The 25,408-nt window shown below is 49.6% G+C and overlaps 1 protein-coding gene across 4 annotated transcripts in view; it reads right to left on the reverse strand.

Annotated features, from left to right (window-relative positions):
• Nucleotides 1–25,408, reverse strand: part of CLEC16A (C-type lectin domain containing 16A) — a 183,448-nt gene that overhangs the window by 22,605 nt on the left and 135,435 nt on the right. For all 4 annotated transcript variants that reach the window (XM_040973335.1, XM_040973334.1, XM_040973333.1 and 1 more), the window contains 3 exons: nt 24,082–24,233; nt 20,062–20,266; nt 18,025–18,192 (listed from right to left, as the gene is read on the reverse strand). In XM_040973335.1, coding sequence (XP_040829269.1) covers nt 18,025–18,192; nt 20,062–20,266; nt 24,082–24,233 — 525 coding nt within the window. The remainder of the gene's footprint in view (nt 1–18,024; nt 18,193–20,061; nt 20,267–24,081; nt 24,234–25,408) is intronic.

Here is a 25,408-nt window from a genome sequence, read left to right on the forward strand (position 1 = left end):
AACCCAAGTTCCTGGGTCTCTCCTGCTCACGTGGGCCACCTGGACAGAGCTCCAAGTTCCAGGCTTGTGCCTGGTGCAGCCACAGATGTTGGGGCATTTGGGGAGTGAACCAGCAGATGCTGGAAGACAAGCATGCTGCTTCCCTCTCTTGCTTCCAACTCCATCCCTCAAACACATAAATACATCTCTTAAAAACGGAGGTTGAGCAAGAGGCAGTCTATGGCATGGGGAGTTGCTCTGACAGTGACCTCAGTGCTGAAAAACTGGTGACCCTGCAGTCCTGCTGCTTGGGATGCCCAGGTGCAGACAGAGGCACGCCTGAGGGCCCACCGCAGCCCTGTCTGGGACAGGGAAAGCCCAGGCTGACCAAAGCTCTCAGCCAGAGAAACACAAGTGGACACACCACAGAACACTACGAAGCCATGAAAAGGAACACATGAACTCTGTAACTGGTAAGGCAAGAGGGTCTTCTGATATACAGGGCTGACCAAAAACAAACATTCCACAGCAGCAAATAATGATGAATCTGCTTAGGTTACTCTAAAAAGTGGCCCAAATTTTGAGGTGATTTACAGCTCTGTAACTCCTTATCCTAAACCCTTGTAGCCAGCCATGTCCTGGAATTCAACAACACTGGGAGTTAAAGCCATGTGTGCATTTATATGGATACAATGCATGCTATGTTATATCTTCAGCTGGGTTTTGGACAGCTAAAACCAAACATATCACATTTCTGTTCGAAGCTGTCTGGACTTCAGAGTTACTAAGGAGGGGCTGAGGCCCTGCCCGAGTGCTGGCTGCAGACACGTATGCAGGAGCAGCTTCAGGCCAGGGACTGGAGAGAGCTCAGCCAGCCCCACTGGGAGTAGCTGGAAGTGGTGAGGACTGGGGGAGGAGCAGTTCAAGGGAATTCAAGCCTCGTTTGTAATGTTTTTTTTCACTTTTAAATGAACAATTAACTTATCTATTTCTTGGGCAAAATAAACTATTTTAATCAGTGAGAGAAAGAATAAAGATATGGATGGAGAGTGAACTGAACTGTTCGCACTCTCCCCTCGTGCATTGGTGGGGCTGTGAGCGATTGCTCCTTTCTGGAGCTTTATGGTTTTTATTTGCAATCCCCAACATTCACAGATTAATGAGCAAAAATTAATGTAATGGCCTTGCAGTAACAGCGAAACAGCTGACTGGTCCATCCGTTCCTGTCATTGTCAGCTTGTCCTCAGGACCTGGGTGACATCGTGGGGCCACGTCTTGCTGCCTCCCTGACCCACCACCCCTGGTGCACAGGCTTCTGACAGCCCAGCAGCGCTGGCTCCGCACCGCTGTCATGAAATATGGCCCCTTCCCGGGCTTCTGCTAACACACTTGCCGCTTTGATTCATCCTCTCTCTTACTCTCTCTGTCCTCTATTTTGCTGCCCTCTTTGCCCTTTGATTGCTTTTCGGGAGTTTATCATATTGAACTTTTATCCCTTTCCAGGAAACTCTATTATCTTTTTTTCTCCCTCTCACAATGAATAAATAACTGTGAGAGCGTTTCTTTAGACAGAAATACCTCCTGCCTCCTAAACAGATCCGGTGTCAGAGCTTTCTCCCTGTAGCCCCTCGGCCTGAGTAGAGGGCGCAGCACGTGTCCAAAGAGAGGCCTCACTGCGCTGCCCCTCCCAGCTGGCTGTGTTTCATGGCTGTCCTCCAGGTAGGGGATGGAGCACCGGCCTGGCAATCTAAATGCTACGGCACAGCACAGTTATGAGAGACAACAGACCTGAGCTCAAACCCTGGCCTTTTGCTGACTGGCTGTAGCCTTAGGCCTCAGTTTCCCTGGACACAACAAGGAAATAATCTCCAGCCCAGACATCATGCTAGAGACTACGAGAAAGGGATGCACATGACCACGTTCGACACACGTGCAGCGACTACTCTGTCACCAGTGATGGCTGTGCACCTTACCCCCTGACGGCTTTCACAGCTTCTGCCACTCAGGGAGGGGCACAACCAGCCTCAAGTACCCCCCGGAAACAATGTTCAGCACTCAGGACTGTATTTTTTGTCACTGGTGTGGACTGGACGACGTGTTAGTCTAGTCTCAGAGAGGTCACTTGCAGAGCACTAAGCAGGTGCCGACCACCTGCGTTCTGCCTCTTCCTACCGCACCAACTGCTCACGGCACTTCAGGGGATTCAAGTGCTCACAGCTGCGATGCTCATACCTGCTGGCTTTCCCAGAAGTCACAATTCTGAGGTCAGACCACAAGCAACAGAGATTTCTGGAAAGGTAAGAAATGCAAACTTACCTCATAATTTACAGGAAAGAAACGGGAACAGGAGGCTCTTTTACCAGCAAAAACAGAGTTTTTTCTTCAAAGTCAAAAGGCGATGGAAAAAAGGCCACTTTTGGGGAAGGGGAAGAGTGCCAGGTGAGTCTGGACTGCATCAAGGTTTCCAAATTCCGGAATGTGTTGTGGGTTCCAATCCCCCCCACATGTTGGACTTCTTTAAGGAAAATGTTACACAAATCAGGCTACTTGATGATAAAAATGAGACACAAGTGAAATCAATTGGCCTTTATGTGCCGTTTCATGAGAGCACGGCGACAGGCTGACTAGAATGGGGTGTATATATATATATATATATGTATATTTTTTTTTTAATACAATTTTATTGATATGTACTTCAAATACCAAAAAGTTTACTCTTTGGAAGAAAGGGTTCAAGACACTGAGTTTTAGTGCATTCACAGCTGTTTGCAAACATTTCCCTCACCCTCGTGAGAGGCGTTTTCAGCTCATAGTGGGTAATGCAAACACTTCTCTCCCACCCCTGCCCCTCCTTGCACCAGTGGGCCACCCTTACAAAGGCCCGCCCACTCCACATTCCATTGTGAATTCTCCTGCACATGGCACAAAACATTCCATTCTTCCAATCAGACCCAAGCTCAAGAACCTGTCCTTCCCATAGCATTCATCATCACACATGGCCCAGTTATGCCTGCTCCTCCACTCACAGGATGCTTTACATGCTGCCTGGAGCAGGTCCTGCACACGCTGGTCATGGCTTCATTAGCAGTCTGGGTGTGCCCATAGACCTGTGTGACAGAGGCTTGTCCATGGAGCTGAGAGGCATGGTGTTCAGAGGTGGGGCCTCAGGGAAGTCAGGAGATGTAATTAAGGCATCAGGGTGGAGGCCCCATGAACAGGGACACAGACACATGCTGGCCCTGGCCCTGAGCTCCACACTGCTCAGGGGCCCTGCCAGCAAGCAGGCAGCAGCAGATGCTGAACTGATGAGGCCACCACATTGTGGGCTGCGACCCTCCAAACAGAGCCAAAATAAACCTCCTTTCTTCCTCAATTTGTCTCAGGTATTTCATTGTGGTAAGGAAGAACTGACTAACACACCGCTGTCCCCCAGCTCCTTTCTGCTGCAGGCACCGTCCCCGCCCCCTACACCCACACACCCACACACATGCTGATCCAGTGACTCCTCCCACAACCCACCCACCCATCTGGGCAAGGAAGCAGCCTGCCATCCTCACTGAGAGGCAGTTGGTGTTGGGATCATCTGAAGGATTCGCATCAGCAGCTCTGCGTAGTAGGGGTAACAACTCAGGCAAAGTGCCAGCCACACAGCAGGTGCTCAAGAAATGCTTGCTGAGTAAAGGAAGAACTGAAAACACAAACTCTACTGAGCTCCAAACCCCTCAGATTCATACCACTGAAGGCTTTAATGACACTCTATCAGTTCCAGAAAGCTTCCAAACCTGTCCCTGCTTACACCTGCACTCCCAAGGCCCCTGTGTTTGGCTGGGACACCAGCATTTATCTATGTAGGTCAAAGCCTTATTGTTGTTATTTTAAGAAGTGCCCTGGCCGAGAGCCAGCCTGACCTGCAGAAAGTAGGAGACATGGCTGCTGACATCTCACACCTACAGGGCAGAGGTCAGCTGGCACAGCAAGCTGTGACAGCCAACTGAGGGCTGCTGGCCAGACACTGGCATTCGTGACCTGACTGATTAGCAGGGGTGCTCAGGAGCTGCAGGTGAGACCCACAGCGCCTCAGCTTCTGACCATGGCTCCCTCAGGGCAAGGTGGAGACTTTCTTCAGGTTCTTGGACCTCAAGGAGTGTCCCTAGACTCCAGGCTCAGCAGGCAAAAAAACTCAGATGCCCTAGGACTGCTTCAGCAACCCCACAGATCACGTGTGGCCTTAGAAGAGTCCCTTCTGTGCTTTGGCCCAGGTTCCTCACTAGTCCCTGTGAGCCTGGATGGCAGGAGACAGCCCAAATACCAACAGTCCAGGGAGCCTCATCAAGTGTTCTTGGTGACGGTCATATCACTGGGATGCTTCAATTTCAGAATGAATCAGCGGACACAGTGCCATGCATTGCCACTTCAGGCCAGTCACCTCCCACGATGGGATACTGAGGTCCTGAATGGGGAATGCCCTGCCTTCCTGAGGTACCACACAATGTGTGGGGACAGTGCCATCCTTGGGAGCTGGTTTGTCACAACCAGGCGAGTGTACCCAAAGCCCTCAGTGCTTGCACTAGCTGAGGGCTGCTTTCAGCTGCTGAAACAACCCCAATCCACTGCTCATCCCTTATGTACAAGAGTGGAGACAAGCATGGCCAGGTAGGTTGTGCCTCTGAGTCTTCAAGGAATCCCCAGGACACCCAAGATGGAACCTACACATCAGCAGGACCTCTCTTCCCATCCCAGCAGGTTCCATTTTCAGCCCCACCGAAGCAAAGGGGTCAATCGGGGGCAGGGGCTTTACAGAACTTTCTATGTGGCTATGGACTTGAACCTGGACGGCCTGACTCTGGGAGAGAGGGGTGCCCCAACCTCCTCATAGCAGTGGTCCCCTTGGCAGGGGTGAGGCACGGTCTCAACAGGTCAGTGACATACCCAGGCACACGGCAGGGCACAGCCCAGTGATGGCGGCTCTTAAGGCATTTCCTCTGGGTGCTTCACGCTGGGCCAGCACCAGGGCCCCACTGCTGGGAACGGTGGGGACAGGAGACAGGGTGGGTTCTGTGTCTGCCCTTTGCTGGGGGTGGAATGAGGTGGTCAGAGAGAAGGACAAGGCATAGGCCACGGTCTCCTGTGGCTGGGTGTTACTTCAGGACGCGTGAACGCTGCTCTGAGCTGCTGGGTGTTCCCTTGGGCTTCAGGCTGTAAATCTGGCCAAAAAAAGCACATTTCCCCCCAAACGCCTAGGATTTTGTAAATGTCAGTTATTTCAGAACATTTTCCAGGTTCCCGAGGGTGGGAGGCTCATTCCATCAACACTGACTCTTCCTGCCACCTGGGTGTGGAACGAGGCCACTGGCAACCCAGGAGGCTGCAGCGCGTGGAGCCTAGCAGTCGAGGTTCAACCGTCGCCTGTGAGGCCACCACGCTCAGAAAGCCACAACAGAAGAGGGGCTTTACCTCAGAAGTGTTGCAGGGTCTCCACATCAACTTAGCAGGAAAGAGAGAACCCAGAAGAGGAGGTGGTTGTTTTCTCAGGAAGTCGGAGGAAGAGTCAGAAGCAGTGAGCTCTGAGACTTGGGCCAGGGACTTGCTCGCCCCAGGAGTAAAAGTGGGATTTTTATACTACCACTGTCATATACTGACCTCGTTATTTGATGAATACCAGCTAGCCTGGTGCCTTGCACACAGTTGGCATGTAATAAATGGCACTTTATCCTGCTGGGCTAAAGTCTACCAGTATGTCGTGCACCTGAACTCTGACAAATGAGCTAACGGTCTGGGAGGAGCTGCTGCCAGTCAGTCCCCACTTAGCACTCAGATGGAGGCGTGGCTAGCATTCCAGATGGAGATGGAGGTGGTGGCTTTCGAGGACATAGCTCACAGCAGGCAGCCACAGAGACAAAGCAATTCCTTAGGTCCAGCTGAGGAGCCTTGGGCTATGCTCCTGTGAGGAGGACTCCGGGGCTTCAGGAAATGGGCTGTGTAAGTGGCAGAGATGCCTCCCAGAGGCCATTCCTGGCACACTGGGATAATATTGACTCTCAGTCCTTCGGGCATTTGAGATGTTAGAAGAATAATACTGCATGTGTTTTGGGGAGAAAGGCACATTTGTGGGCATCCATAAATAAAGGATGCTGTGTTGGAGTCCCGGGGCACTGGCTACAGACAGAAAAGAATCATAGAAAGTTGAAAACTCAGCAGAGGTGCTAGCAGTAGGAGCAGGACCTGCCGGGGCCTCCAGCAGCCCAGTCTCGAGGCCAAGCCCTGGTGGGGCAGGCTTTGGAGACCGCCTCATCCCAGTTCCCGAAGGCTCCTTGATAGAGTAAATGTCTGGAGGATACACAGAGACAGAGAAATTGAGGCTCTTTGTATTCTGCCTTGAACTAGCCTGTGGCTTCCTACTGCGCTTACCCCCATGCGTCATGGTCACCAAATCCTGTTAGTTCCGCAGCCCAGCTATTTTTGGATCTGTTCGTGGTTCTGTACCCTAGGGAACCCCTTGCGCAAGCCCTTTGGTGGCGCCTATGATTTGTTAGCGGACACAGACTTCGCCACAACCTAAACATCTACCAATAAGGGACTGGTTAAATAAACAATGGACTGCCCAGATGATGGATTATAGCAGCTGAACACGAATGAGGGCGCTCTTAGGGACTCACATGAAAAATCTCTAGTGCGTAGGGTTGAGAGAAAACAGCTGTCAGTTAGGGTTAAACAACATTGTGCTGTGACTCCACAAGGTGGATCAGGACACATGTGAATACCCAGGTAAAGTCACAGAAGGTTACACACCAATCTAAGGAAGGGGACTGGCTGGTGCTAGAACTTCTTCTCACCTATAAGGCAGGCAGAGCGCCACCTACTGCCCAGGTGGTGAGTGTGCGGTGATGGCGACTGAGTGTGTCTCCTTCCAGTCTGTTCCTCCTCAGCCTTGTTTTGACTTCAGCCAATCAAAATTTAAGCCCACTGCCACCCACGGTCAGTCAAATTTCAAGTCCATTGCTGCTCTCTCCCCTTGACTCATCCTCTCATGCCCGGGAACATTCAATGGCTTTCTGCTGCGTCCAAGACCTGCCTTGCTGTCACTCCTCTTCCCCGTGGCTGTGCACTGGTACATGCCACGCACCTCCACGCCAGGAAGCTCATGACCGCCTGTGCCTCTGTGCAATGTGATGAAGTCTGTTACATCCACCTCATCATCTCTGCATGCCCAGCATGGTATTTATCTGAGTCATAAGAAAGCCTCTGTAAACTCTTGCTCAACACATCTCTTATCTGTCACAGAATTCCTGGGAACTGTAAGAATTCTTTGTAAAAGATGCCAGTTGTGCCCCTTTCCCTGGTCCTTTTCCATCAGGTGGTCCCCTACCCTGGCTCCTCGGAGTAGCCATGCTTTGGAATGGCTGTCCAAGGGCACATGTGGGGAAGGCACTGCCAATACTTCTGCAGCAGCATTGCTGCCTCCCATTTAATTTTCCTTGATCTTTGTAAGCCCTCAAAATGGACTCATTTTCCCTCTGGTTGTCTACACACCTTGCAGTGTCACACACGCAGCCTCTCATTTCTCTAATTCCAAAGGTGGGCACTCTGACTAGGTCTTTGGAAAGAGGCACTCAACCACTGTTCCGTAGGGGTACCCTGGGGTTTCTTGAGGATGTCAGAGGTATTTTAAGACAAAAAATTTCAATCATGGTGATCATTATCAATTCACATACCAAAGTAAAGGCTAGGATATTCACAGTTTTGAGTATTCAGCCATAAATGAGCCTTTGGTCTTGGGAGTGTGCTATCATTGTCTACTAATGAGGACTTACAGTTGGTGAAACAAGTGACTCAGAAGCAAAAAATAAACATCAACAGAGAAAGATTTGGCAAGTTTCTTTAAATAATTATGGACTTTCCCTACAGCTGTAAGGAACAGGAGAGAAGTGCTCTCCTCTGGTTTCTCTGCTCGTAAGGGAATCAGTGCCACAGCCCAGGTCACGGTGTTCCTGGGGTGCACCTCCTCCCCAGGCACTCTGCTGCCCAGGAATCCTAAGAGCCAAAGACAAAGATCACACGGCGAGTTCACATGGCAGCTCTGGTCTGAATCTCAGACTGGCTTCCAGCTGGGCTGTATGATCATGGGCAAAAATGTTTAACTTCTCTGGGCTCAGGCTTCTCGATCTACAGACTTGGCAGTGACAGTGGCCTCCCAGAGCTGCACTGAGGACCAAGGGGACTGCCCAAGTCTCTGGTTCTACAGTGAGGATGGTTGTTGGCACTGAGGGGAGAGGGCACGAACAGGATATGTGCTGGGCTGGTGGCATTAGGACATGAGTCCATGCTCCCCTCTGGCTCTGGCACTCCCTCTGTGAGCTGTGAACCACAGAGTACATCAGCTGATTTGGGTCCGCAGGCCCTCTACTGCCTGCGAAGCAAAATGCTACCTGCTCCATCACACCCAGCCTCTCCCTCCCACCTAAAGAAGACCTTTTTGCCTTGCATGGCACCTTTGATGTTCAAGTCATTAATTTTATGTGTGCACACTGACTGTGTGTGTAAGTAGGCAAATATTACTTGGGGTCCTGACAGAAATCACTGGGGGTAATGAAATCACTGGGGGTAATCACTGCATCATAAGGGGCTAAGGTCATAAACTGCAGGTGAATAAACTCATTTTTCTGTGCAAAATGAGGTGGGTGATATTTTCATGTCTATTCCTTGTTTTTCCAGTTGTAGTAAAATACAGATAACACAAGATGCATCATGCCAAGCATTTGTAAGTATACAGTTCAGCAGTATGAAGGATACTAGGGCTGGTGTTTTGGTGGAGCAGGTAAAGCTGCCACCTGCGACACTGGAATTGCATAGGGGCACCATTTGAGTCCTGGCTGCTCCTCTTCCCAACCAGCTCCCTGCTAATGTGCCTGGGAAAGCAGTGGAAGATGGCCCAAGTGCTTGAGCCTTTGCATCCACATGGGAAATCTGGAAGAAGCTCCTGGCTCCTAACTTTGGACTAGCCCAGCTCTGGCTGTTGCCATCCGGGGAGTGAACCAGTGGCTGGGAGATCTCTGTCTCTCCCTCGCTTTTTGTAACTCATTTTCAAATAAATGAATAAAAGGTTAAAAAACAGAAATCTCCTATTTCCGTTTTTCCCCTATGAAGACACTTAGGCCCCATGAGGTGAACTAATTAGCCCAAGGTCATTTCACCAAATGAATGGTGGAGGCAGGAAGCTGGACTTGGGGCCAGTCTGTCAATGTCCCAGTGCTGGGAAAAGAATTCCTACTGTGACGGACACCAAGAAAGAGGGGAAAGGCGGATACTCGACTCCACAGTGACCTCAGAGAGGCAAGATTTGTGAATGCTCTCTCTGGGCATTGTTCCATTTTTTTCCAGCTGCTCTGAAATCAATGCGCTTGACTAAGAGGCTGGGAGACGGCAATGGGTGGAGCTGTGTCCTATGTGCTGGGACAGGTCCGCACTGGCGAGCACACATGGGTGTGGGGCTGGGCCTCTCACCCTGGGAGCTCCCTGGCCTAGAGAACATTCTGAGGCACAGCCAAGGGAGAAAAGAGGACTGGAGATGGAATTTGATCTCTCCCCAGCCCTGCTGCCTATATCACTATGCTTTTCCTCATAAGCAGGTTGGGAGTGTTCCTGAGGTCTGACATTCCCTCACAAGCAGAAGGCTTCCAGGCACACAATCATTTCTGCGGTCTAAGCAGGTGCTGGGTCCCAGAAGTGAGGCAACATTCATTTCATAGGAACTCTCTCCTCCATCCTCCACCTCCTAGGAAACGGGTCTAGGCCTGAGTGCTGTGCTGCCCACTGTGTGACCACATTTCTCAAGGGAGGGCTCAGCAGAGAATGACCACTGCTGGGTCTGCTGGACACATGTCTTTGGGAACGTGTCTTCTTATTAATCTGCAGTTTACTCCCCAAATGCCTGTCACAACTGGGATTAGACTGGTTCTAAAATTGGGAGCTGGGAACTCAATCTAGGTCTCCCACATGGGAGGCAATGACACAACTACTCGAGCCATCACCCGCTCCCTCCAGGATCTGCAATGGCAGGAAGCTGGAGCTCACAATGAAAGCCAGGCATTCTGATGCTGGTTGCAGGCGTCTTCATCTGCAGACTAAACACCCACCCCTGGGATACTTAGTCTAAGTGGGAAATCTGTAGGCCTTGGCTTGAGCACAGGGGTTCCTTTCTGAATTGTGTGTCCTAAACTCCAAGGCTTTTAAAATGTCTGCTCGGTCTAGCTGCCCTAGGGACCATGAAAAGAGGCCTAGCAAGCAGGGAATCCTGAATCAGCTCAGGCCGGACGTTTGAGTGGGCTCTGGGGCTTCCCCTGCCTATCCTTCCCCCTGACCCCTGTCACTGGCAGCCCCCAACCACTTGCAGGCTGACCTCTCAGACAAGTGCCAGAATGTCTTGCTTCTTCTGCTGAGGCACGGGTGTGAGGTCTCCTACTTTTGGGGCATGACACAACAGGGACAAACCTGTGCCAGACGGAGCCTTAGTTGTGACTCTGCACTGCCATCCTGGTTTGCAAGTGCTGTTCTCTGGAGACAGCATCTTTGCAGCGCCTTCCACCCACCTCCCAGAGCTCTGAGATCTTTGCCTGAGCCTCACTGTCCTTTGTGCAGAAGGACCATGACGAGGAAATCAGCAACTGACAGAAGCCTAGCATAGCTGATTCTTCTGGCTACAGATCTCACTTTCACAGAGATGACTTATTCTGCCCTAAACGTGCTTACCGCTGGAGCGAAGACTGTGATTGTGCCCCACACTAGTGAAAGCTCGGGTAGCCACAGTAAGATTTATTTTCTAGAATCAGAATAGGGGACTTTGGATAAGGTATGCGAAAGCAGGAATTAAGAGGCAGTTAGGGGTCTGGTGTGTGGTCCTCTGCCTGCTGACACCCACATGGACGCTGGTTTGTGTCCTGCTGCTCCACTTTTTGATCTGGCTCCTTGCTTGTGGCCTGGGAAAGCAGTGCAGGATCTGGGAGATCTGGAAGGAGCTCTTGGCTCTCAGCTTCAGACATTTGGGGAATGAACCAGCGAATGGAAGATCTCTATATCTCTCTCTCCCTCTCTCTGTAACTCTGATGCTTTAAATAAAATGCACAAATATTCTTTTTCTTTTTTTTTTTTTCTAAAGAAGAGGCAGTAGTCTCAGCAGGGCAGGGGGTTCAGGGTCTGACATGGCAGACTTGGGTTCAAAGAATTGCTGGGGTAAGGATGTGGATATTGTGTGATCTTGCATAGGTCACACTCCTTTTGAGGCAGAAATGGAAAATTTGGTAAAATCCTCAAAGGGTTATTGGGAAGAGTAAGAAAAAATGCATAAGAAATTACATAGCAGCTCAACATATTCTGCTCACAAACGGAGGGATCAGCAATGTCGTGCAGTGGGCTAAGATATTGCCTGTGATGCTGCCATCCCATTGGTTCATGTCCTGGCTGTTCCACTTCTAATCCAGCTCCTTGCTAATGTGCATGGGAAGGCAGTGGAAGATGATCTAAGTACCTGGGCCCCTGTACCTCATGTGGGAGACCTGGACGGAGGTCCTGGCTCCTTGATTTAGCCTGGAAGAGCCCTGGCCAATACAGTCATCTGGAGAGTGAGCCCGTGGATGGAGGATCCCTCCCTTTAAGTCTCTATAACTCTGCTTTTCAAATACATCTCAAAAAACAACAATAATAACAACAAAAGAAAAACAAACGTGGGGTTCTTGGGGATGGTATAGAATTACCCTAACACTGGCCTACAGGTTTGGACCAGGAAGCAGCAGGCAGGGGATGGTAGAGAAATGGACAGGCCCTTCTTCCTATGTGGCTCCAAAAAGGGTATTTTTTGTCCTGAGGATCTGGAAAGAGAGAATTGGCTCCAGTTTTATAATTGGAAACAAGAAAAATAACAGACCTAAACACCGAGTTTCTGGGAAATGTCACTAGGAGATGACATTGGCACCTAGTACATATCCCCAGGAGAAGGGAAAGCAGAAGCGATGTCTATGAATTAAACATCGATTTTTTTTTTTCTTTTGGATGTCAGTCAGCGGCTTTGCGGTCAGCACTCCTGCCTCCCAGCACACTGGAATCTTTGCGTTCTTCCTGGTCACTCAGCTGCCAAAGGCTGGTCCTGGCACAGTGAGGCTTTTCGACAGAAACGCTAGGTATCCTAGGCCAGGCAGCTGACACAGTCGGTCTGTTTACCTTTGATAAAGATAACACCTGTGACAAGCATAGTGTTCCCTAGATGCTCCAGGACAGACACGGCTCCCAATCCAAACAGAGATGGCAGGCAAGGAGTAAGAACAGTGGAGCCTGGCTCTCATGGGATGAAGTCTCTCTCTCTCTCTCTCTCTCTCTCTCTCTCTCTCTCTCTCAAGGGGTCCCCAAAGCATCAGCAACTGGTGTAGGGCACCACAGTGGAGCCAGGAATGCTTGGGCCACAGGAGTGTCCAGCCTGCTGGGAAAACAGACTGGAAAGTGCCCCCTTTGGCCCATGCTCTGACCTTGGCCTCCCACCCACAAATGTGTTGAACCAACCAGTCACTGCTCCTTGTTGACACCTGCTTGCCAAGCATCAGTGCTGTTGAGAAGAAACAAGGTCCCCTTTTCCGACTGCTTTTCATTTCCACAGGACGGTGGCAGCAAGCCATGTGGCAAACGGAGCTACAGATAAGGGCCGTGAAGGCCATGGGAAAGGACTCTGGCAATTTTTCAGAAAGTTAAGTGATCGTTTGACTTCGCTTCCACTCCCAGATATACACCTCCAAAGAAACAAAAACAGATGTTCAAACAAAGCCCTGCATACAAAGCTTCCCAGCAGCATTGTGCGCAGCAGCCAAAGGTGCAAGGTGCCAGTGCCCACATCGGGAGGAGCAGAGCTGCAACACACTCCCACTCGGAAGGATGCTGAGGACAGCAGCGGAAGCAAAAGTTCCCAGGTACCAAGGGTACAGACCAGGTGACTGATACAAGATGCCCAGGCAGGGAACTCTGAAGAGGGAGAGCTATAAGAGAAGCGAGCAGGCAGGGGCTGTCTAATGGCCATGAGGTTTTATCTTGAGGTGATGAAAATGTTTTGGAATGAGCAGAGTACTCCTGGGCTCATATCATTAACATCGTGCGTGTTCTCACTGCCCTGACTGGCTCATTTTTTGTTATGTGAAAGTCACCTCAAGCTCCCTCATGACAAACAGTTGCTGTACAGACGGCGTTGGGTAACTGTACACTAGGGTGAGGGTCCTGAGGAGGCCCCTGAGCAAGAAATAGGAACAGTGAAGTACAGGGTTCCAGGCATGGGAGGCACTAAGGCAGAGGTGCTGAGATAGAACCTGCAGGATCCTGCAGAAGCCTGGTCAGAAAGCTTGCGTGGCTGGCACGCTGAGCTGAGACCCGCAGCATTGAGGGGCCAGGGCAGTGAGCCACTGATCTCAGGATGAGGGCCATGGCTCATGGGGTGAGGTGGAGGCAGAGGCACTGGAGGTTTTGGAGCAGAGCAAATAGTAATGACAGAGGCAGGTCTGGTCCCAGTCCCTGTCCCCAGAGCTTGTGGGGGTGGCTGGTGATAAAGCAGGGGAGCAGGGCCACTAAGCCCCATTAGTGAGCGTCAGAGGCTGTTCTGCCCAAGTTGCGGTCAGGTTGTAGGGGCTGGGTGCTCTGTCAGCTGTTCCACCCCACCTCTCCTGCCAGGTGCGCCTGCCAACCAGGAGCCTAGGAGGGAGAGATGTGGCTGCTCTTGGAGCGATCTCCTCCGGTGCGCCAGAGGGCCACTCGTGGGGAGCAGCTTCTGCCATGGGGGCTGCCAGCCCGCATGAAATGAGTGGAGAGTCTGTCCTTGTGGGTCAGTTTGGACACTCTGCCTGCCATGGAAGCCTCAGGACAACAGCTGTTACTGTGGTTCAGTGGTCAGGGAGAGCCCTGACCACAGGGCTGTGGTACCTCTCCAAGCCATGGCAGACTCAGGCTTAGACCTGCTTGGACCTGACCACCCCCATATTCGTCTACCATCAGCCCGCCCTCCCCAGCCAGGTGCAAATGCTGTGCCCTCATGGGGCCAGAAACCTTGCAAGGTAAGGACTATCAACACAAAAGCAGCCAGTAGACCTGTGAGGTCTTTCTATGCCAAATGGAGAGAGGAAAACACACCTAAGTGGCCAGACACCTATCATTGCGGTTTATGCTCTCCTGAGCATCTTCCAAGGAAATGAAAGGTATATTTTCATCAGGTGCAGCCATTTACAGCTTCTCACAGGAAGATAAACAGTGCTCTGACAACTCCCTGGACCCACAGGGAAGAGTGGAAGATGGGTCCCCATAAAGCAAACTCCTCCTGCAGTCACCACAAGGTTCGTCGCCAGTACTGTTTTCTTCCTTGTGAACCTGACACCCTCCCCACCCACTCCTGTCCGGTGTGGGATTGGGTTAATGGTATGTGAATGACAGCGGACACCAACCACTCTGGAAGGTGCAAAGGGTCACACCAAAGTGCTCCCCTATGCCTCACTCTGATGACCCACCACATCCTGCCCGCCCAACCTGCTCTTTGGCGTTGGCATTGCACCTCAGAGGAAGCAGAGCGTGAAATTCAGCCATGTGCAGCCCACCTTGGTCTCCCACCTGGGGCACCTGCCTGGCCACACACCTTGTTCTCCTTGGTGACAGGAAAAAAGCACAGCAGAGCTGCTGCAGATCCACTGAGGGTCTCGGGCCCCCTGTCTTTCTGGTTCTCAGACGGGAGCTACTCCATAGTACACCCTTTGTTTTACACACACTGAATCTAATGCGCAGAGCTGGAAGCTGAGATACAACAGGGAACAGGACAGACCAGGTTCACCCAAGCAGATGACAGAGACCACGGCCAGGTGCACAAGGAACCCCTGCCTCGGAGAAAACACACCAGGCTAATGTGATGGCAGGGAGGGAGAACCAGAGCAGAAAAGGCCTCTGTGGTGGTGGCCACTTGGTGCAGCCTGTTAGGCTGGCATCTCATGAGTGCCTGGTTCGAGTCCTACCTACTTCTGGCTAAAGTGCATTCTGGAATACGGCAGATGATGCTCAAGTGCTTGAGTCTGCCACCCAAAGGGGAGAGCTGAACTGAGTTACTAGCTTCTGGTTTTGCCTGTCTTAGCCTTAGTTAACGCAGGCATCTGGGGACTCAACCAGTAGAAGAAAAGATCTTTGTCACCCTCTCTACCTTTCAAACAGAACGAAAATAAAAATCAGAAACATGTATTGATATGGAAGTCAAATTTCCAACAAAACCAAACACAAGGGAGGACCTCTGTGAGGAGGCAGCCCCACCACAACTGCAGAAGTACTACTGACACAAAGGCCCCACGGCAGGAAGGACTTCGCAGCACTGGCTCTCGAAGCTTGCTCTGGGAAATGACAGTGTTATCCCTTTCAGCTCATCTCCGCTATGCAATGTATGCTATACAAGAGAGCCAAAGCAGAAGCAGAAAGCAGAATCCAGCTGTCTTCTACTAAGCCGGACATGAAAGAGACTCAAAAAAATTGTAAAATAAGAGGGGTTTTTGTTTGTTTTGGAAAACAGTAATTGTTGGTAAGTGTTTATGGGCAATGGATTTATTAATAAGTACATCTTAAAAGCACAGCCATAAATATTGGCAGACACAATGCACATCAAGTGAAGCATTCTGGGATTCTCATGACAACTCTGAGATGTGTGGATCTCCAGGGGCAGCAGGGCCACAGAAGGGGACACCTCCTCTTGGCCCCGTCCCCACACAGACCAGAGGGACAGACACAGGGTTTGCCCTACATGCAAGGGGAAGCTACTGGAGGATTGTCAGCAGGGGACTGGCATGGTCTGATTTATGTTCTAGAAAGATTCTGCTGGCTGAACAGAAGGGAGAGGGCAAAACTGGAAGCCAGGGACACTGAGGAGGCTACAGCTGTGCTTCGGAAGAGATGAGGGAGGAAAGGGGTAGGAGATTTTTCCTGGCAATTCAAGAATGCTGGACAAGGAAAGGAAGAAGAGCAGGGTTTTGGGATAAGGACTGTCTGGTGCCATGGGGACCCTGACTACTGAGAAAGCAGGCAGGGAGAGGGAACTGAGGTCACTTAAGTTCAGGCCACGTCACACAATATGGCAGCAAGCCCTGTGTCCCTGCATGAGACATGAGTGGCGCATCCATGGGCAGTGAGGGGAGACCCAGCCAAAGGTCAGATGGCTGACTTCAGCAGCTACCTGCGACGTGTCCCACCCACTTGGCCTTGCCTGTCATCCTCTGACCCTATCAGGCCAGTGTAGTCCTTGATGGGTGGGGAGAGGCAGGAACAAGTCACCATGCAGAAAGACAACCGCATGGATCCTGGACAAGGCCATGCTTGGCTCATCTGCTCCTATACCCTGTCTTATTCCAAAAATGTCTGGAACGAGAATAAGTCCAGCCTTTTTCTCCTTAACTAGTAAGTCTCCAAATTCGAAGGGGCACCCACAACTTTGGAGGAATAACTTCCTGCCAGGCCCGCTCCATCTTCAGTTAGCCTGGACACACAGCCCCAATCTAAGCTTACGCAGCGACCAACACTGTAGAAGGGGAAGCAGCCTGGAGAACCCAGGAACAGGCAGGATCACCCCACGTTTCCTGGCAGACAAGGCAGGTCAGTCTCTCAGCCTACGACTAGGTCTGAGAACGAAAACAGTTGCAGGCTGCAGGGGCCAAGTGAACTGGGCACTTTTCTCCAGAGCTCACATTAGGACCACAACAAACATCTTGGTGAAACCCCTTCCCTGTGACTTGGCAGATACACTGTTAGGAGACTTGCACAACTGCCCAGCAACACATTGAGGATGTTCAGCTGTGACACTGTGACAGCAAAACACTGCCAATGGCCCCGAGATCTCTTATCCATATGAAATGGTCAGAAAACATTTTGGTCTACCCTGATGACAAAATGCCATGCAACAGTGAATGAGGACAATGCTAACTCATCTGTGTAAATGCGCAACGCGGGCGCATTATTAAATGAAGTGGAGTGCACAATCACATACCCTAGGTCACCCATACCTTCCCATGTGACACACAGACACCACACTTGATCTTGTCAAAAGACTGAGAAGCAGTTCCATATGACATACAAATAAACACTCCCAAAGGGTATGTAAGAAATCAGTAACTGTTTTTTTCTGGTGCCAGTAGACTTACTTTCATTTTATCGTGTCCTGTTTGGATCTTTAAAAGTCGTATGCCCACAGTACACAGATTTTAAAATGAATGAATCAAATGAAACAGTGAAGAATAAACCACATTGCAGTGGGAGGTCTGAGGGTGGATATGGGGCAGTTTCTTAGGGCTACACCCTGTCCTAAAGTTCCTGTCTGCCAACACTTGCAGTTCAAGTTGGAGCCCTAGGTGTGGAGGGACAGAGCTATGGGGGAGCTCGGCCAGCTCCCTAGGGAAAAGTCTGAGTCAAGGGGTTGGGGTGCACATGGGTCTACTTGGAGTAGACTCAAAGGAACAGGAAGACAGAGCCTCTCTTCTTCGAGTCAACCTTGAAGTTTCCACTCAAGTCTCTCTTTGGGGAGGGCAGAAGCGGGGAGGGGAACACTCTGGTGAAAGCAGGAAGCACAGTTCTAGGATGGGAGGAAGACAGCCACCTGGGGACATGAGGCCGTCTTCTGAGGCCTCACTTCTTCAGGGCTTCTCACAGGAACCGCCCATTCTCTCTTGTGAGTCATCTTACAGGAGAAGGAAATTGCTCTTCCACAACCTCATTATTAACAGCTAAAATACTTCCAAGAAATTTCCAAGAAATTTCTGAATCTTAATTCTGAGAAACTCTTCCACACACTCAACAAATCTCTGGAAAACCTCAAAGGGAAAGCCAGGACTGACTTCTGGGGTTGGTGTAACCTCATGCTCTGCTCTAGTCAGTTCTAAGAACCTAGTGCTTCAAGCTCCCTGGGTTTCTGAGAGAGGAAGAGAAGGCAACAAGGAGGTGCAAAAGAAGCAGCAGCTCTTGGGCCTCACTCTGGACAGGCGAGTCATGGTGCACGCTGAGGGACTGCCTTACCTGGCACCTTGTCCACAGACGCGAACACTGAGCGCTGGACCGTGGGGTCGCTGCTGCCCCGGCGGCCCTGGTCATAGAAGCGGAAAGGCAGGTGCTGGGTGGAAGTGGAGGAGCCAAGGCCAAATCCCAGGACTTCAGTTGTTGGCTGGATTGGGAGGTCCAGGAGGGCTACGGTCAAACGACACAATAGCACATTCTCAAAATGCAGGATAGGAGGTGTGTAACATGACTCTGGGTGGCAGCAGCTCCAGTGGCTGTGGCCCTGCCAGGAAGCAGGCAGCTGACTTGGAGAGATTAATAGAACATCAAAAACGCAGTGAGGTGAGAAGGGCATTTGGCACTGTAGTTGAGCTGCCAGTTGGAATTTCAACATCCATATTGGAATGCCTGGATTTGAGCCCCAGCTCGGCACCTGATTCCACTTTCCGGCTAATGAATCATAATAAAAGACCTTAGAAAGGTTGAAAAAACAACTGGATGCTTAGCAAAGGGCTTAGATGAAGGTTAAGAACAAGAAAAAAGGGGGTTCCCAGACAGCCCCTCCCCACTTTGGAGGCACAGCTTTCATGTGTAAAAGACCCTTATCAAGAGTAGGCTTCTAGTTCCATTTCAGACCCCAATGCATCTGGGGCCAATTCTGCCTTGAAAGTTGACAAACACGCATGGCTGCTGCTCAGTATCCGTGTGGTTCCAGATCCTTTGTCCAAATCAAAATCCAAGGATACTCAAGTTCCTGTATAAAATGGCATTTGCATATAATCTATGCTCATCCTCCCAAGTGAGTTAAATCATCTGTAGATGACTCACAAAATCTAACAGAATAACAAAATAACAAGATGCACGATTGTCACATCTCATGGTTTAGAGAACAAAGGTCAGAACCAGAGCCTGGGAGTGGTCAGTGTGCCTGGGATTTTCCTTGCAAGGCTGATAATGCGGGGCATAGGGACCAGGCACGTGAGAGCTATGTGTGTGAGCGAGCACATCTGCGTGGGGACAGGTGAATTTATGGGGGATGTTTAGCTGTCACAGCTGCTATCCTCCCTTCCATAAACAAGACTCATAATCTATCAATTTGGAGGGGCTTTTAAAAATCAATTTAAGAAATACCCGAGGCGTTAGTTTCAACAGTCACTTTGCAGCCTAATTCTCAATTTTCAAATGAAATATTTGTCCTTCATGCCAGCTATGAAAAATTGCTTTACATTAAAATAAAAAAACTTGTGAAAATAAATCTTAAAAGAAAGGGCTGAATGATTTAAGTCACTTTGCACATTACAAAATGCTTCTGCAATGATTTTGGAGGCCAAGTTCCAGCTAAATGAGAATTAGGTAGGGAGGACCACAGGGGAGGCAGGTCCTCAGCATTGACAGGGCCCGTAGCTGGAAATAACCCAGGCAGCCAAGTTCAGAAACTGAGGCCTCTCAGTGGTTATTTTTAGGATATTTCTTGAGAAAGCACCCCTGCCCTTCCCACAACCTCACAGGAATGACTGCTGGAGCCTGGACCCAACGGCTGGGAGGGAGGCTGTTTGTGGTGGGAGGGGGAGGCATCGAAGACTCTGCTGTTCTCTCAGCACAAGCCTCAATGAGCTCAACGCCTTCAATTCTAGGTCTTTGCTAAGAAGACCAAGCAGAGCTGCCCCTCCTGATTGTTGGGAAGGAGATTCAGTAGCCAGCTTGTTGCCTGCGTGACTTTGGGTACCTCCTGACACAGGGATGGTTTTGAGGGCATAGGTGGTACAGTAAGGTCAAGGCAATCTGTGGCTACAAGTGTGGAAACGGCAATGGGGAGGAGGGGCAGCAGGTGTCCTTCACCAAGGGCTCCTGATTGTGAGGTAGTGCCAGCTCTTGGACCTACCAACCAATCAGGAGGTGGGAAACTCTGAATAGGGTCTCTGTTTTCTTATAAAACACAACAAATCATGTCCCAAATGATGTGTGTCCACTTCCAGAAGATCTAACAGTGTCAAAGTCAATTTTGTGACTGCTTCTGCTACTAAGGTCCAGAGGACACCTGTCAGGACCAGCACTCACCAGCTATCCTTTGCATCTTCATGCGGCGTGCCTGGATGCGGCCCTTGGCCAGGCGCTGCTTGGCAATGATGCAGCGGATGTGGTCCGAGAAGATGAAGGTGGCCTGAAGGATGGGGAAGGGCTTGGAGTGGGGGCTGGATGCTGGCTTGTGGATGGTGATATTGAGGGCGCGGCTGTCATCCTCCACACCAGTCACCTGCATGTCCTGTGGGGAGGAGGCAAAGGAAGGGCATGTGTCCTGTTCAAGAGTTGTGGATCTGTGTCTCAACCACAAAGGGGTCCTTATACCAGACCCAGGACAGAAGGAGAAGACGGTGTAGAGATAAACCGCTCAAAAGGAGCCCACACTGGTTGTGCTAGCCAGGATCTATGTCCAGGAGGACTTCTTTTTTTAATGTTTATTTTAAAATTTATTTAAAATAAATAAATTTCATCTACTTGAAAGAGACAGAGTGAGAAACAGATTTAGGGGTGGGTAATGGACAGGGAGAGAGAGAAAAAAGAAACCTCCATCTATTGGTTTACTTCCCAAATGTCCACAACAGGCAGAGTCAGCCAGAATGGATCCAGGAGCTAGGAACTTCATTGCGTCTCCCACATGGATGGCAGGAATCTGAATACTTGAACTATCTGCTGCCTCCCAGAGTGCATCAGAGGGAAACTAGATCAGAAGTGGAGCAGCTGGTACTTTCTAAACCAGAACAAGATATGGAATGTGGTATTTCAAGTAGCAGCTTAACCCACTCCCATGAGGACTTGAGTCAGTTGCTGACCAGAAGGGAACACTGGTAACTTACCAGGAAAATAACAAATCTTCTGAGAAACCAGAGATAACAAATCAAGATTCCTGTCACCATCTGGCATGATCTTAGATAGTCATTCATTTCCTAACCAATTTCCTCCTGGTTTCTCTTAAGAGGGGATCCATTTGTGTATTTGTATGCAGGAGGGAACCCCTGTTCTCCAAGGAAAAAGCTGACTCTGAGAAGGGTACAGGGACCGTGATCCTCAGCAGTGATTTGAAGAAAGTAGTGTGTGAATGGTGCTGCAGCAACTACTGTGTCACAATTGTTTTAAGCACAAGTCTGTCTTAAACCTCAGAAGAGTCTCTGCTTCCGACACAGGTGTGAAGTGACCAGAGAGAAAGAACTGTCACAGGAAGTGGGGAAAATGTTGAAGCAGGCTCATGAAGAAAGATGGTAAGGCTCTCAGGCATGGGCCCTTTGCAAATAAGGCCAACATCAAAATGCAGCAGTGAGGGTTAAATGAGGGATTATATATCTGAAACAGGGAGCAAATAACACAGCTATGACTTGACAAAATAGCTAGTTTAAGAGCTATTTTTTCCACTTCCAGTGCAGCTCCCTGCTAATGCACCTGGAAAAGCAGTGGAAGACAGCCCAAGTGCCTGCCTCTGGCTTGGTAGAGCACTGGTGGCTGCAGCCATCTGGAAAACGAACCAGTTGATAGATTTCTCTCTGTCTCTTTCCACCCCATCGCAACTCTGCCTTTCAAATAAACAAATGAATCTTTTTTTTTTTTAAAGGTTCATTTGATTTTCATTGTTTCATGGAGGATAGGGATTAATTCTTTTTTTAGGAGCAGGAAAATATTTCCCTTACACCAAATTCTAAAGGAAATTGACTGCAAGCTTTAATAAATAAGAAGTGTAAGTAATCTGATATACAAGGTCTTACATGAAGCTTTTAAAACGAGAGGTTCTAGGTAGGTTTGGCATGGCAGTTTGAACGCTACCTGGGACACTACTCGGAGGCCTGATTTTTCAGTCCTGTCTCTACATTCAATGCTGCTAGTGTGCAACCTTGGGAAACAGCAAGTGATGGCTCTGGTTCCAGCCATATCATGTGGGAGACCGGGACTGAGCTCCTGGCTTTGGCCTGGCCCAATTCCACTTGTTGCGAGCATTTGTAGAGTGATCCAGCAAATGCAAGACCTTCTTCTGCCTCTCTCTCTACCAATCTGTCTCTGGCTTTTATATAAAGCAAAATCAAATCTTAGAAAATGAGAGATTCTTCTGCAGCCGATTCTCACATTACAAAAATAGAAAGGTCCTGAAAAAGAGGACGTTGGGGCTGAAGCTGCAGAAGCCTCTTCAAATACATAGGTGGTTCTCGTGGCCAGCCAGATGTGAGTCAACCTCTGCGCTGGGCAAGGTCTTACAAGAAACTAGGACTCAGAGCCACTATTTGTTGCTGCCTGCAGTCCCAGTATCCTGCATCAGAGTGCTGATTCAAGTCCCAGCTGCTTGATTTTGGATCCAGCTACTATGTCCAGAGAGGCAGCAGAAGATGGCCCAAGGACTTGGGTCCCTGCCACATGTGGGAAACCTGAATGGAACTCAGTATCCTCACTTGGACTGGTCCACTCCTGTCTCTTGTGGCCATTTGGGAAGTGAACCAGAAACCAAAAAATTTCTCTGGTGCTCTGCCTTTCAAATTAAAACAAAACAACAACAACCAAAAAAAAAAACTTTAAAAAAGAAAAGAAAAAAAAACGAAACCAGGACCATCGAACAAAGACAAACTGCCCGGACACAGGATAAGACTCAGGCTGGACTTGTAGGGTACAGCGAGGCAGGGGGGCAGCTGGAGCACTGTTGAGCCTTGCTGTTCTTGGCTCTGTCCACTCTGCAAGCTGAGCATCAACCACTCATCACGCTGACAAATATGACCCATCCCTACACCTCTGGCATTCGGAGCCTTGATCTGCTGGAAGCGGGGTGAAGAGAAGGAAATTCTCCTAGACTACTGGTGGCAACAACCATTTCAGAGAGGCACTGGGTGTTCTCTACACCAACGACGAAAAGAGCCATCTCCAATTTCTTGGTTACACATCTAGGGAGACTGTGCTCCAGTACAGCTGTCATGGCAGTATGTTAGGAAGGGGGGAAACCGGGCACAACTGACAGGGTACTAGCTACAAATACCTTGCTACACTCAGGCAACTGTTCAAAAAAGGGCCAGGAGGTCTTTGTATACTAACACAGCAGCTCTTCAAGACATGCTACTGAGTGAGAAACACAACACTGAGAATGTGCCCGGTGAGACATCACAAAACACTCTGTCCCTCTCAAGTAATAGTCTCTTTCAAGTAATACAGTCAGTAATCCCTTGGGATCCACCGGGGCTTGGTCCTGGGATCCTTTGTGAATACGCAAATCTACTGGTGCTCCAGTCTCTCAGGTAAAAGGATTTAGCATTTGCACACAACCTACACGTTCCTGTACCTAATACAGTGAAATATGTACCTGTACACATTCCTGATATCTAATACAGTCAGAATGCTATGTGAGCAGCGACTACGCTGCACTGCTTAGGGAACAGCATAGAAAGGGAAAAAAGTCTTTACATGTTTCGCACACACAGCACTCGTTCCCCAAATATTTTCAGTTTCTGTGATTGCCTAGATCTGCAGACGTAACAGCCATGACTACAAAGGGCTGTGTGGACACAATTCCAAAAACCATCACGTGGAACCACATTTACCTATGCACTTGGCAGAGGTGCAGATCTGGAAGCATCAGACTGACAACAGAGGTTATCTCCTATTGGGGAGAGGAGGACTGAAGGGTGTGGTCAAGGGGACTTGGCCCGTAACTGCGCATCATGCCAGATTTGGGTCTTTATAGGACCAAGTTCTATACATATTCCCTTTACTAGTAGGTTCTATTTAAAGGGGAGAGAGCATCATGCTACAGTGGACTAGGCTGCTACCTGCAATACTGGAATCCCATATGAGCACTGCTTTGAGTACTGGTTCTTCCAATCCAGCTCCCTGCTCATGTGCCTGGAATAGTGAAAGATGATCCAAATGCTTGGGCCCCTGCATGTGAGGATAAGGTTCTACAGGCAGCAGATGAAGGTATCTCCCTCTCTCTCTCTGTAAGTTTGCCTTTAAATAAATAAGTAAATGACCCTTTAAAGAAATAAAGAACTTAATTGTAAAGATGACAGCTTGCTGTGTGTGGGGTAGAGATTCTGGAGCCTGTGGCTGTCTTACCTGTAGAAGACCTGCAAACTTGACCACTCCCCAACCCAGCCTGGACACATCGGGTTCCACCAAGCTCATCTGGTAGATGTCAACAGCCAGGAAGCGCTGGACCATGCCACCATCCTTGGTGACCACTGTGCATGCAATCAAGTCGCTGTTGTCTGTGGAGAGAGGAGAGCACAGCTAGTCCCGCCACCCCGCCTGCAGATCATCTTCAAGTCACCTCTACCTTCTATTGGACCTCACAGATCCGGGGTGGAAGGCCAGGCCTTGCATCACACAGACCTGTGGTTGAGGCCCTCCTTGGCGAGGAGGCCTCAGATTTCTGACCTAAACAGTGGGTGATAAGGCCTACTCCCTTCAAGTGCTTTCACTACAGATGTGTTAACACCAACCAGTCAATGATCCCATTAACATGCTGGAGCTTCCTCAAGGATTAGGGGCAGCTGATGGTTGCAGTGGCATGTGCCTCAGTGAAATACACACAGGAAAACAACAGTCCCCAGTTCTATGTCAGAAACACAAGGTCCTCAGCTTGGTGTCTTGCAATGTACAGCCAACCCCTGCACTACATGGTGTAGGATCCTAGGCAATGCACTTGGGTCCTGAGAAACATGGCCTTCCTATCTGTAAAACAGGAAGCTTGTCCTTTAGCTTGAGGTGCTTGCTGCATGAAATGAGAACAGACAAGAAAGGCATTTAGCATGGCTTCTTGTGCACAGGGGGTCCTGGCACAGGCAAAGCCCTTCTCAGAGCTGACAGTTACCTCCCGAGCCCATGTCTATGTCACGTTTCTCCTTGATAGCTCCAAAACCACAGCCCTGTGGCATATACATGCACAGGCTAGCTAGAGTTCTCTCCAAGGGAACCCTCTGTTGTATATGTTTAAGACAACATGGCTGAATCAGGAAACAACCAAAATGTCCCCTAATAGGGGAATATTTTACATATACTTTTTTTCCCCATTAGGTGGAAAATTATATACCCATTTCAAAGTTATGTTTAACCAGATGGTGAACAGTGGTTAGCTGTGGGGAGGGAAGTGAGAATTGGGGGTGGGAGTGAGTGAGGGGGAGTATGAATGGGAGAACTTTCATTTTTGTTCCATGTGCCACCAGTAATGCTTCAAGTGATTTAAAAATGAAGTATTCAAGATATTCTTTTGAAACACATATAAAACCCATATAAAATCATATTTACAAATAACCGTGGTAATAGTGGAAAATATTACAATTGTAGACATTATTACTTTGTGCTGACATATTGAAATCCCTACAAAGAAGTGTCAGTTGTAGTGTGATTAGAACGGGGGCGGGGTGGGGCAAGGAGTCCTGTA

The sequence above is a fragment of the Ochotona curzoniae genome, unplaced genomic scaffold (assembly GCF_017591425.1).
Source record: "Ochotona curzoniae isolate NIBS_2020 unplaced genomic scaffold, NIBS_Ocur_1.0 contig_2321, whole genome shotgun sequence".
Taxonomy (NCBI): Eukaryota; Metazoa; Chordata; class Mammalia; order Lagomorpha; family Ochotonidae; genus Ochotona; species Ochotona curzoniae.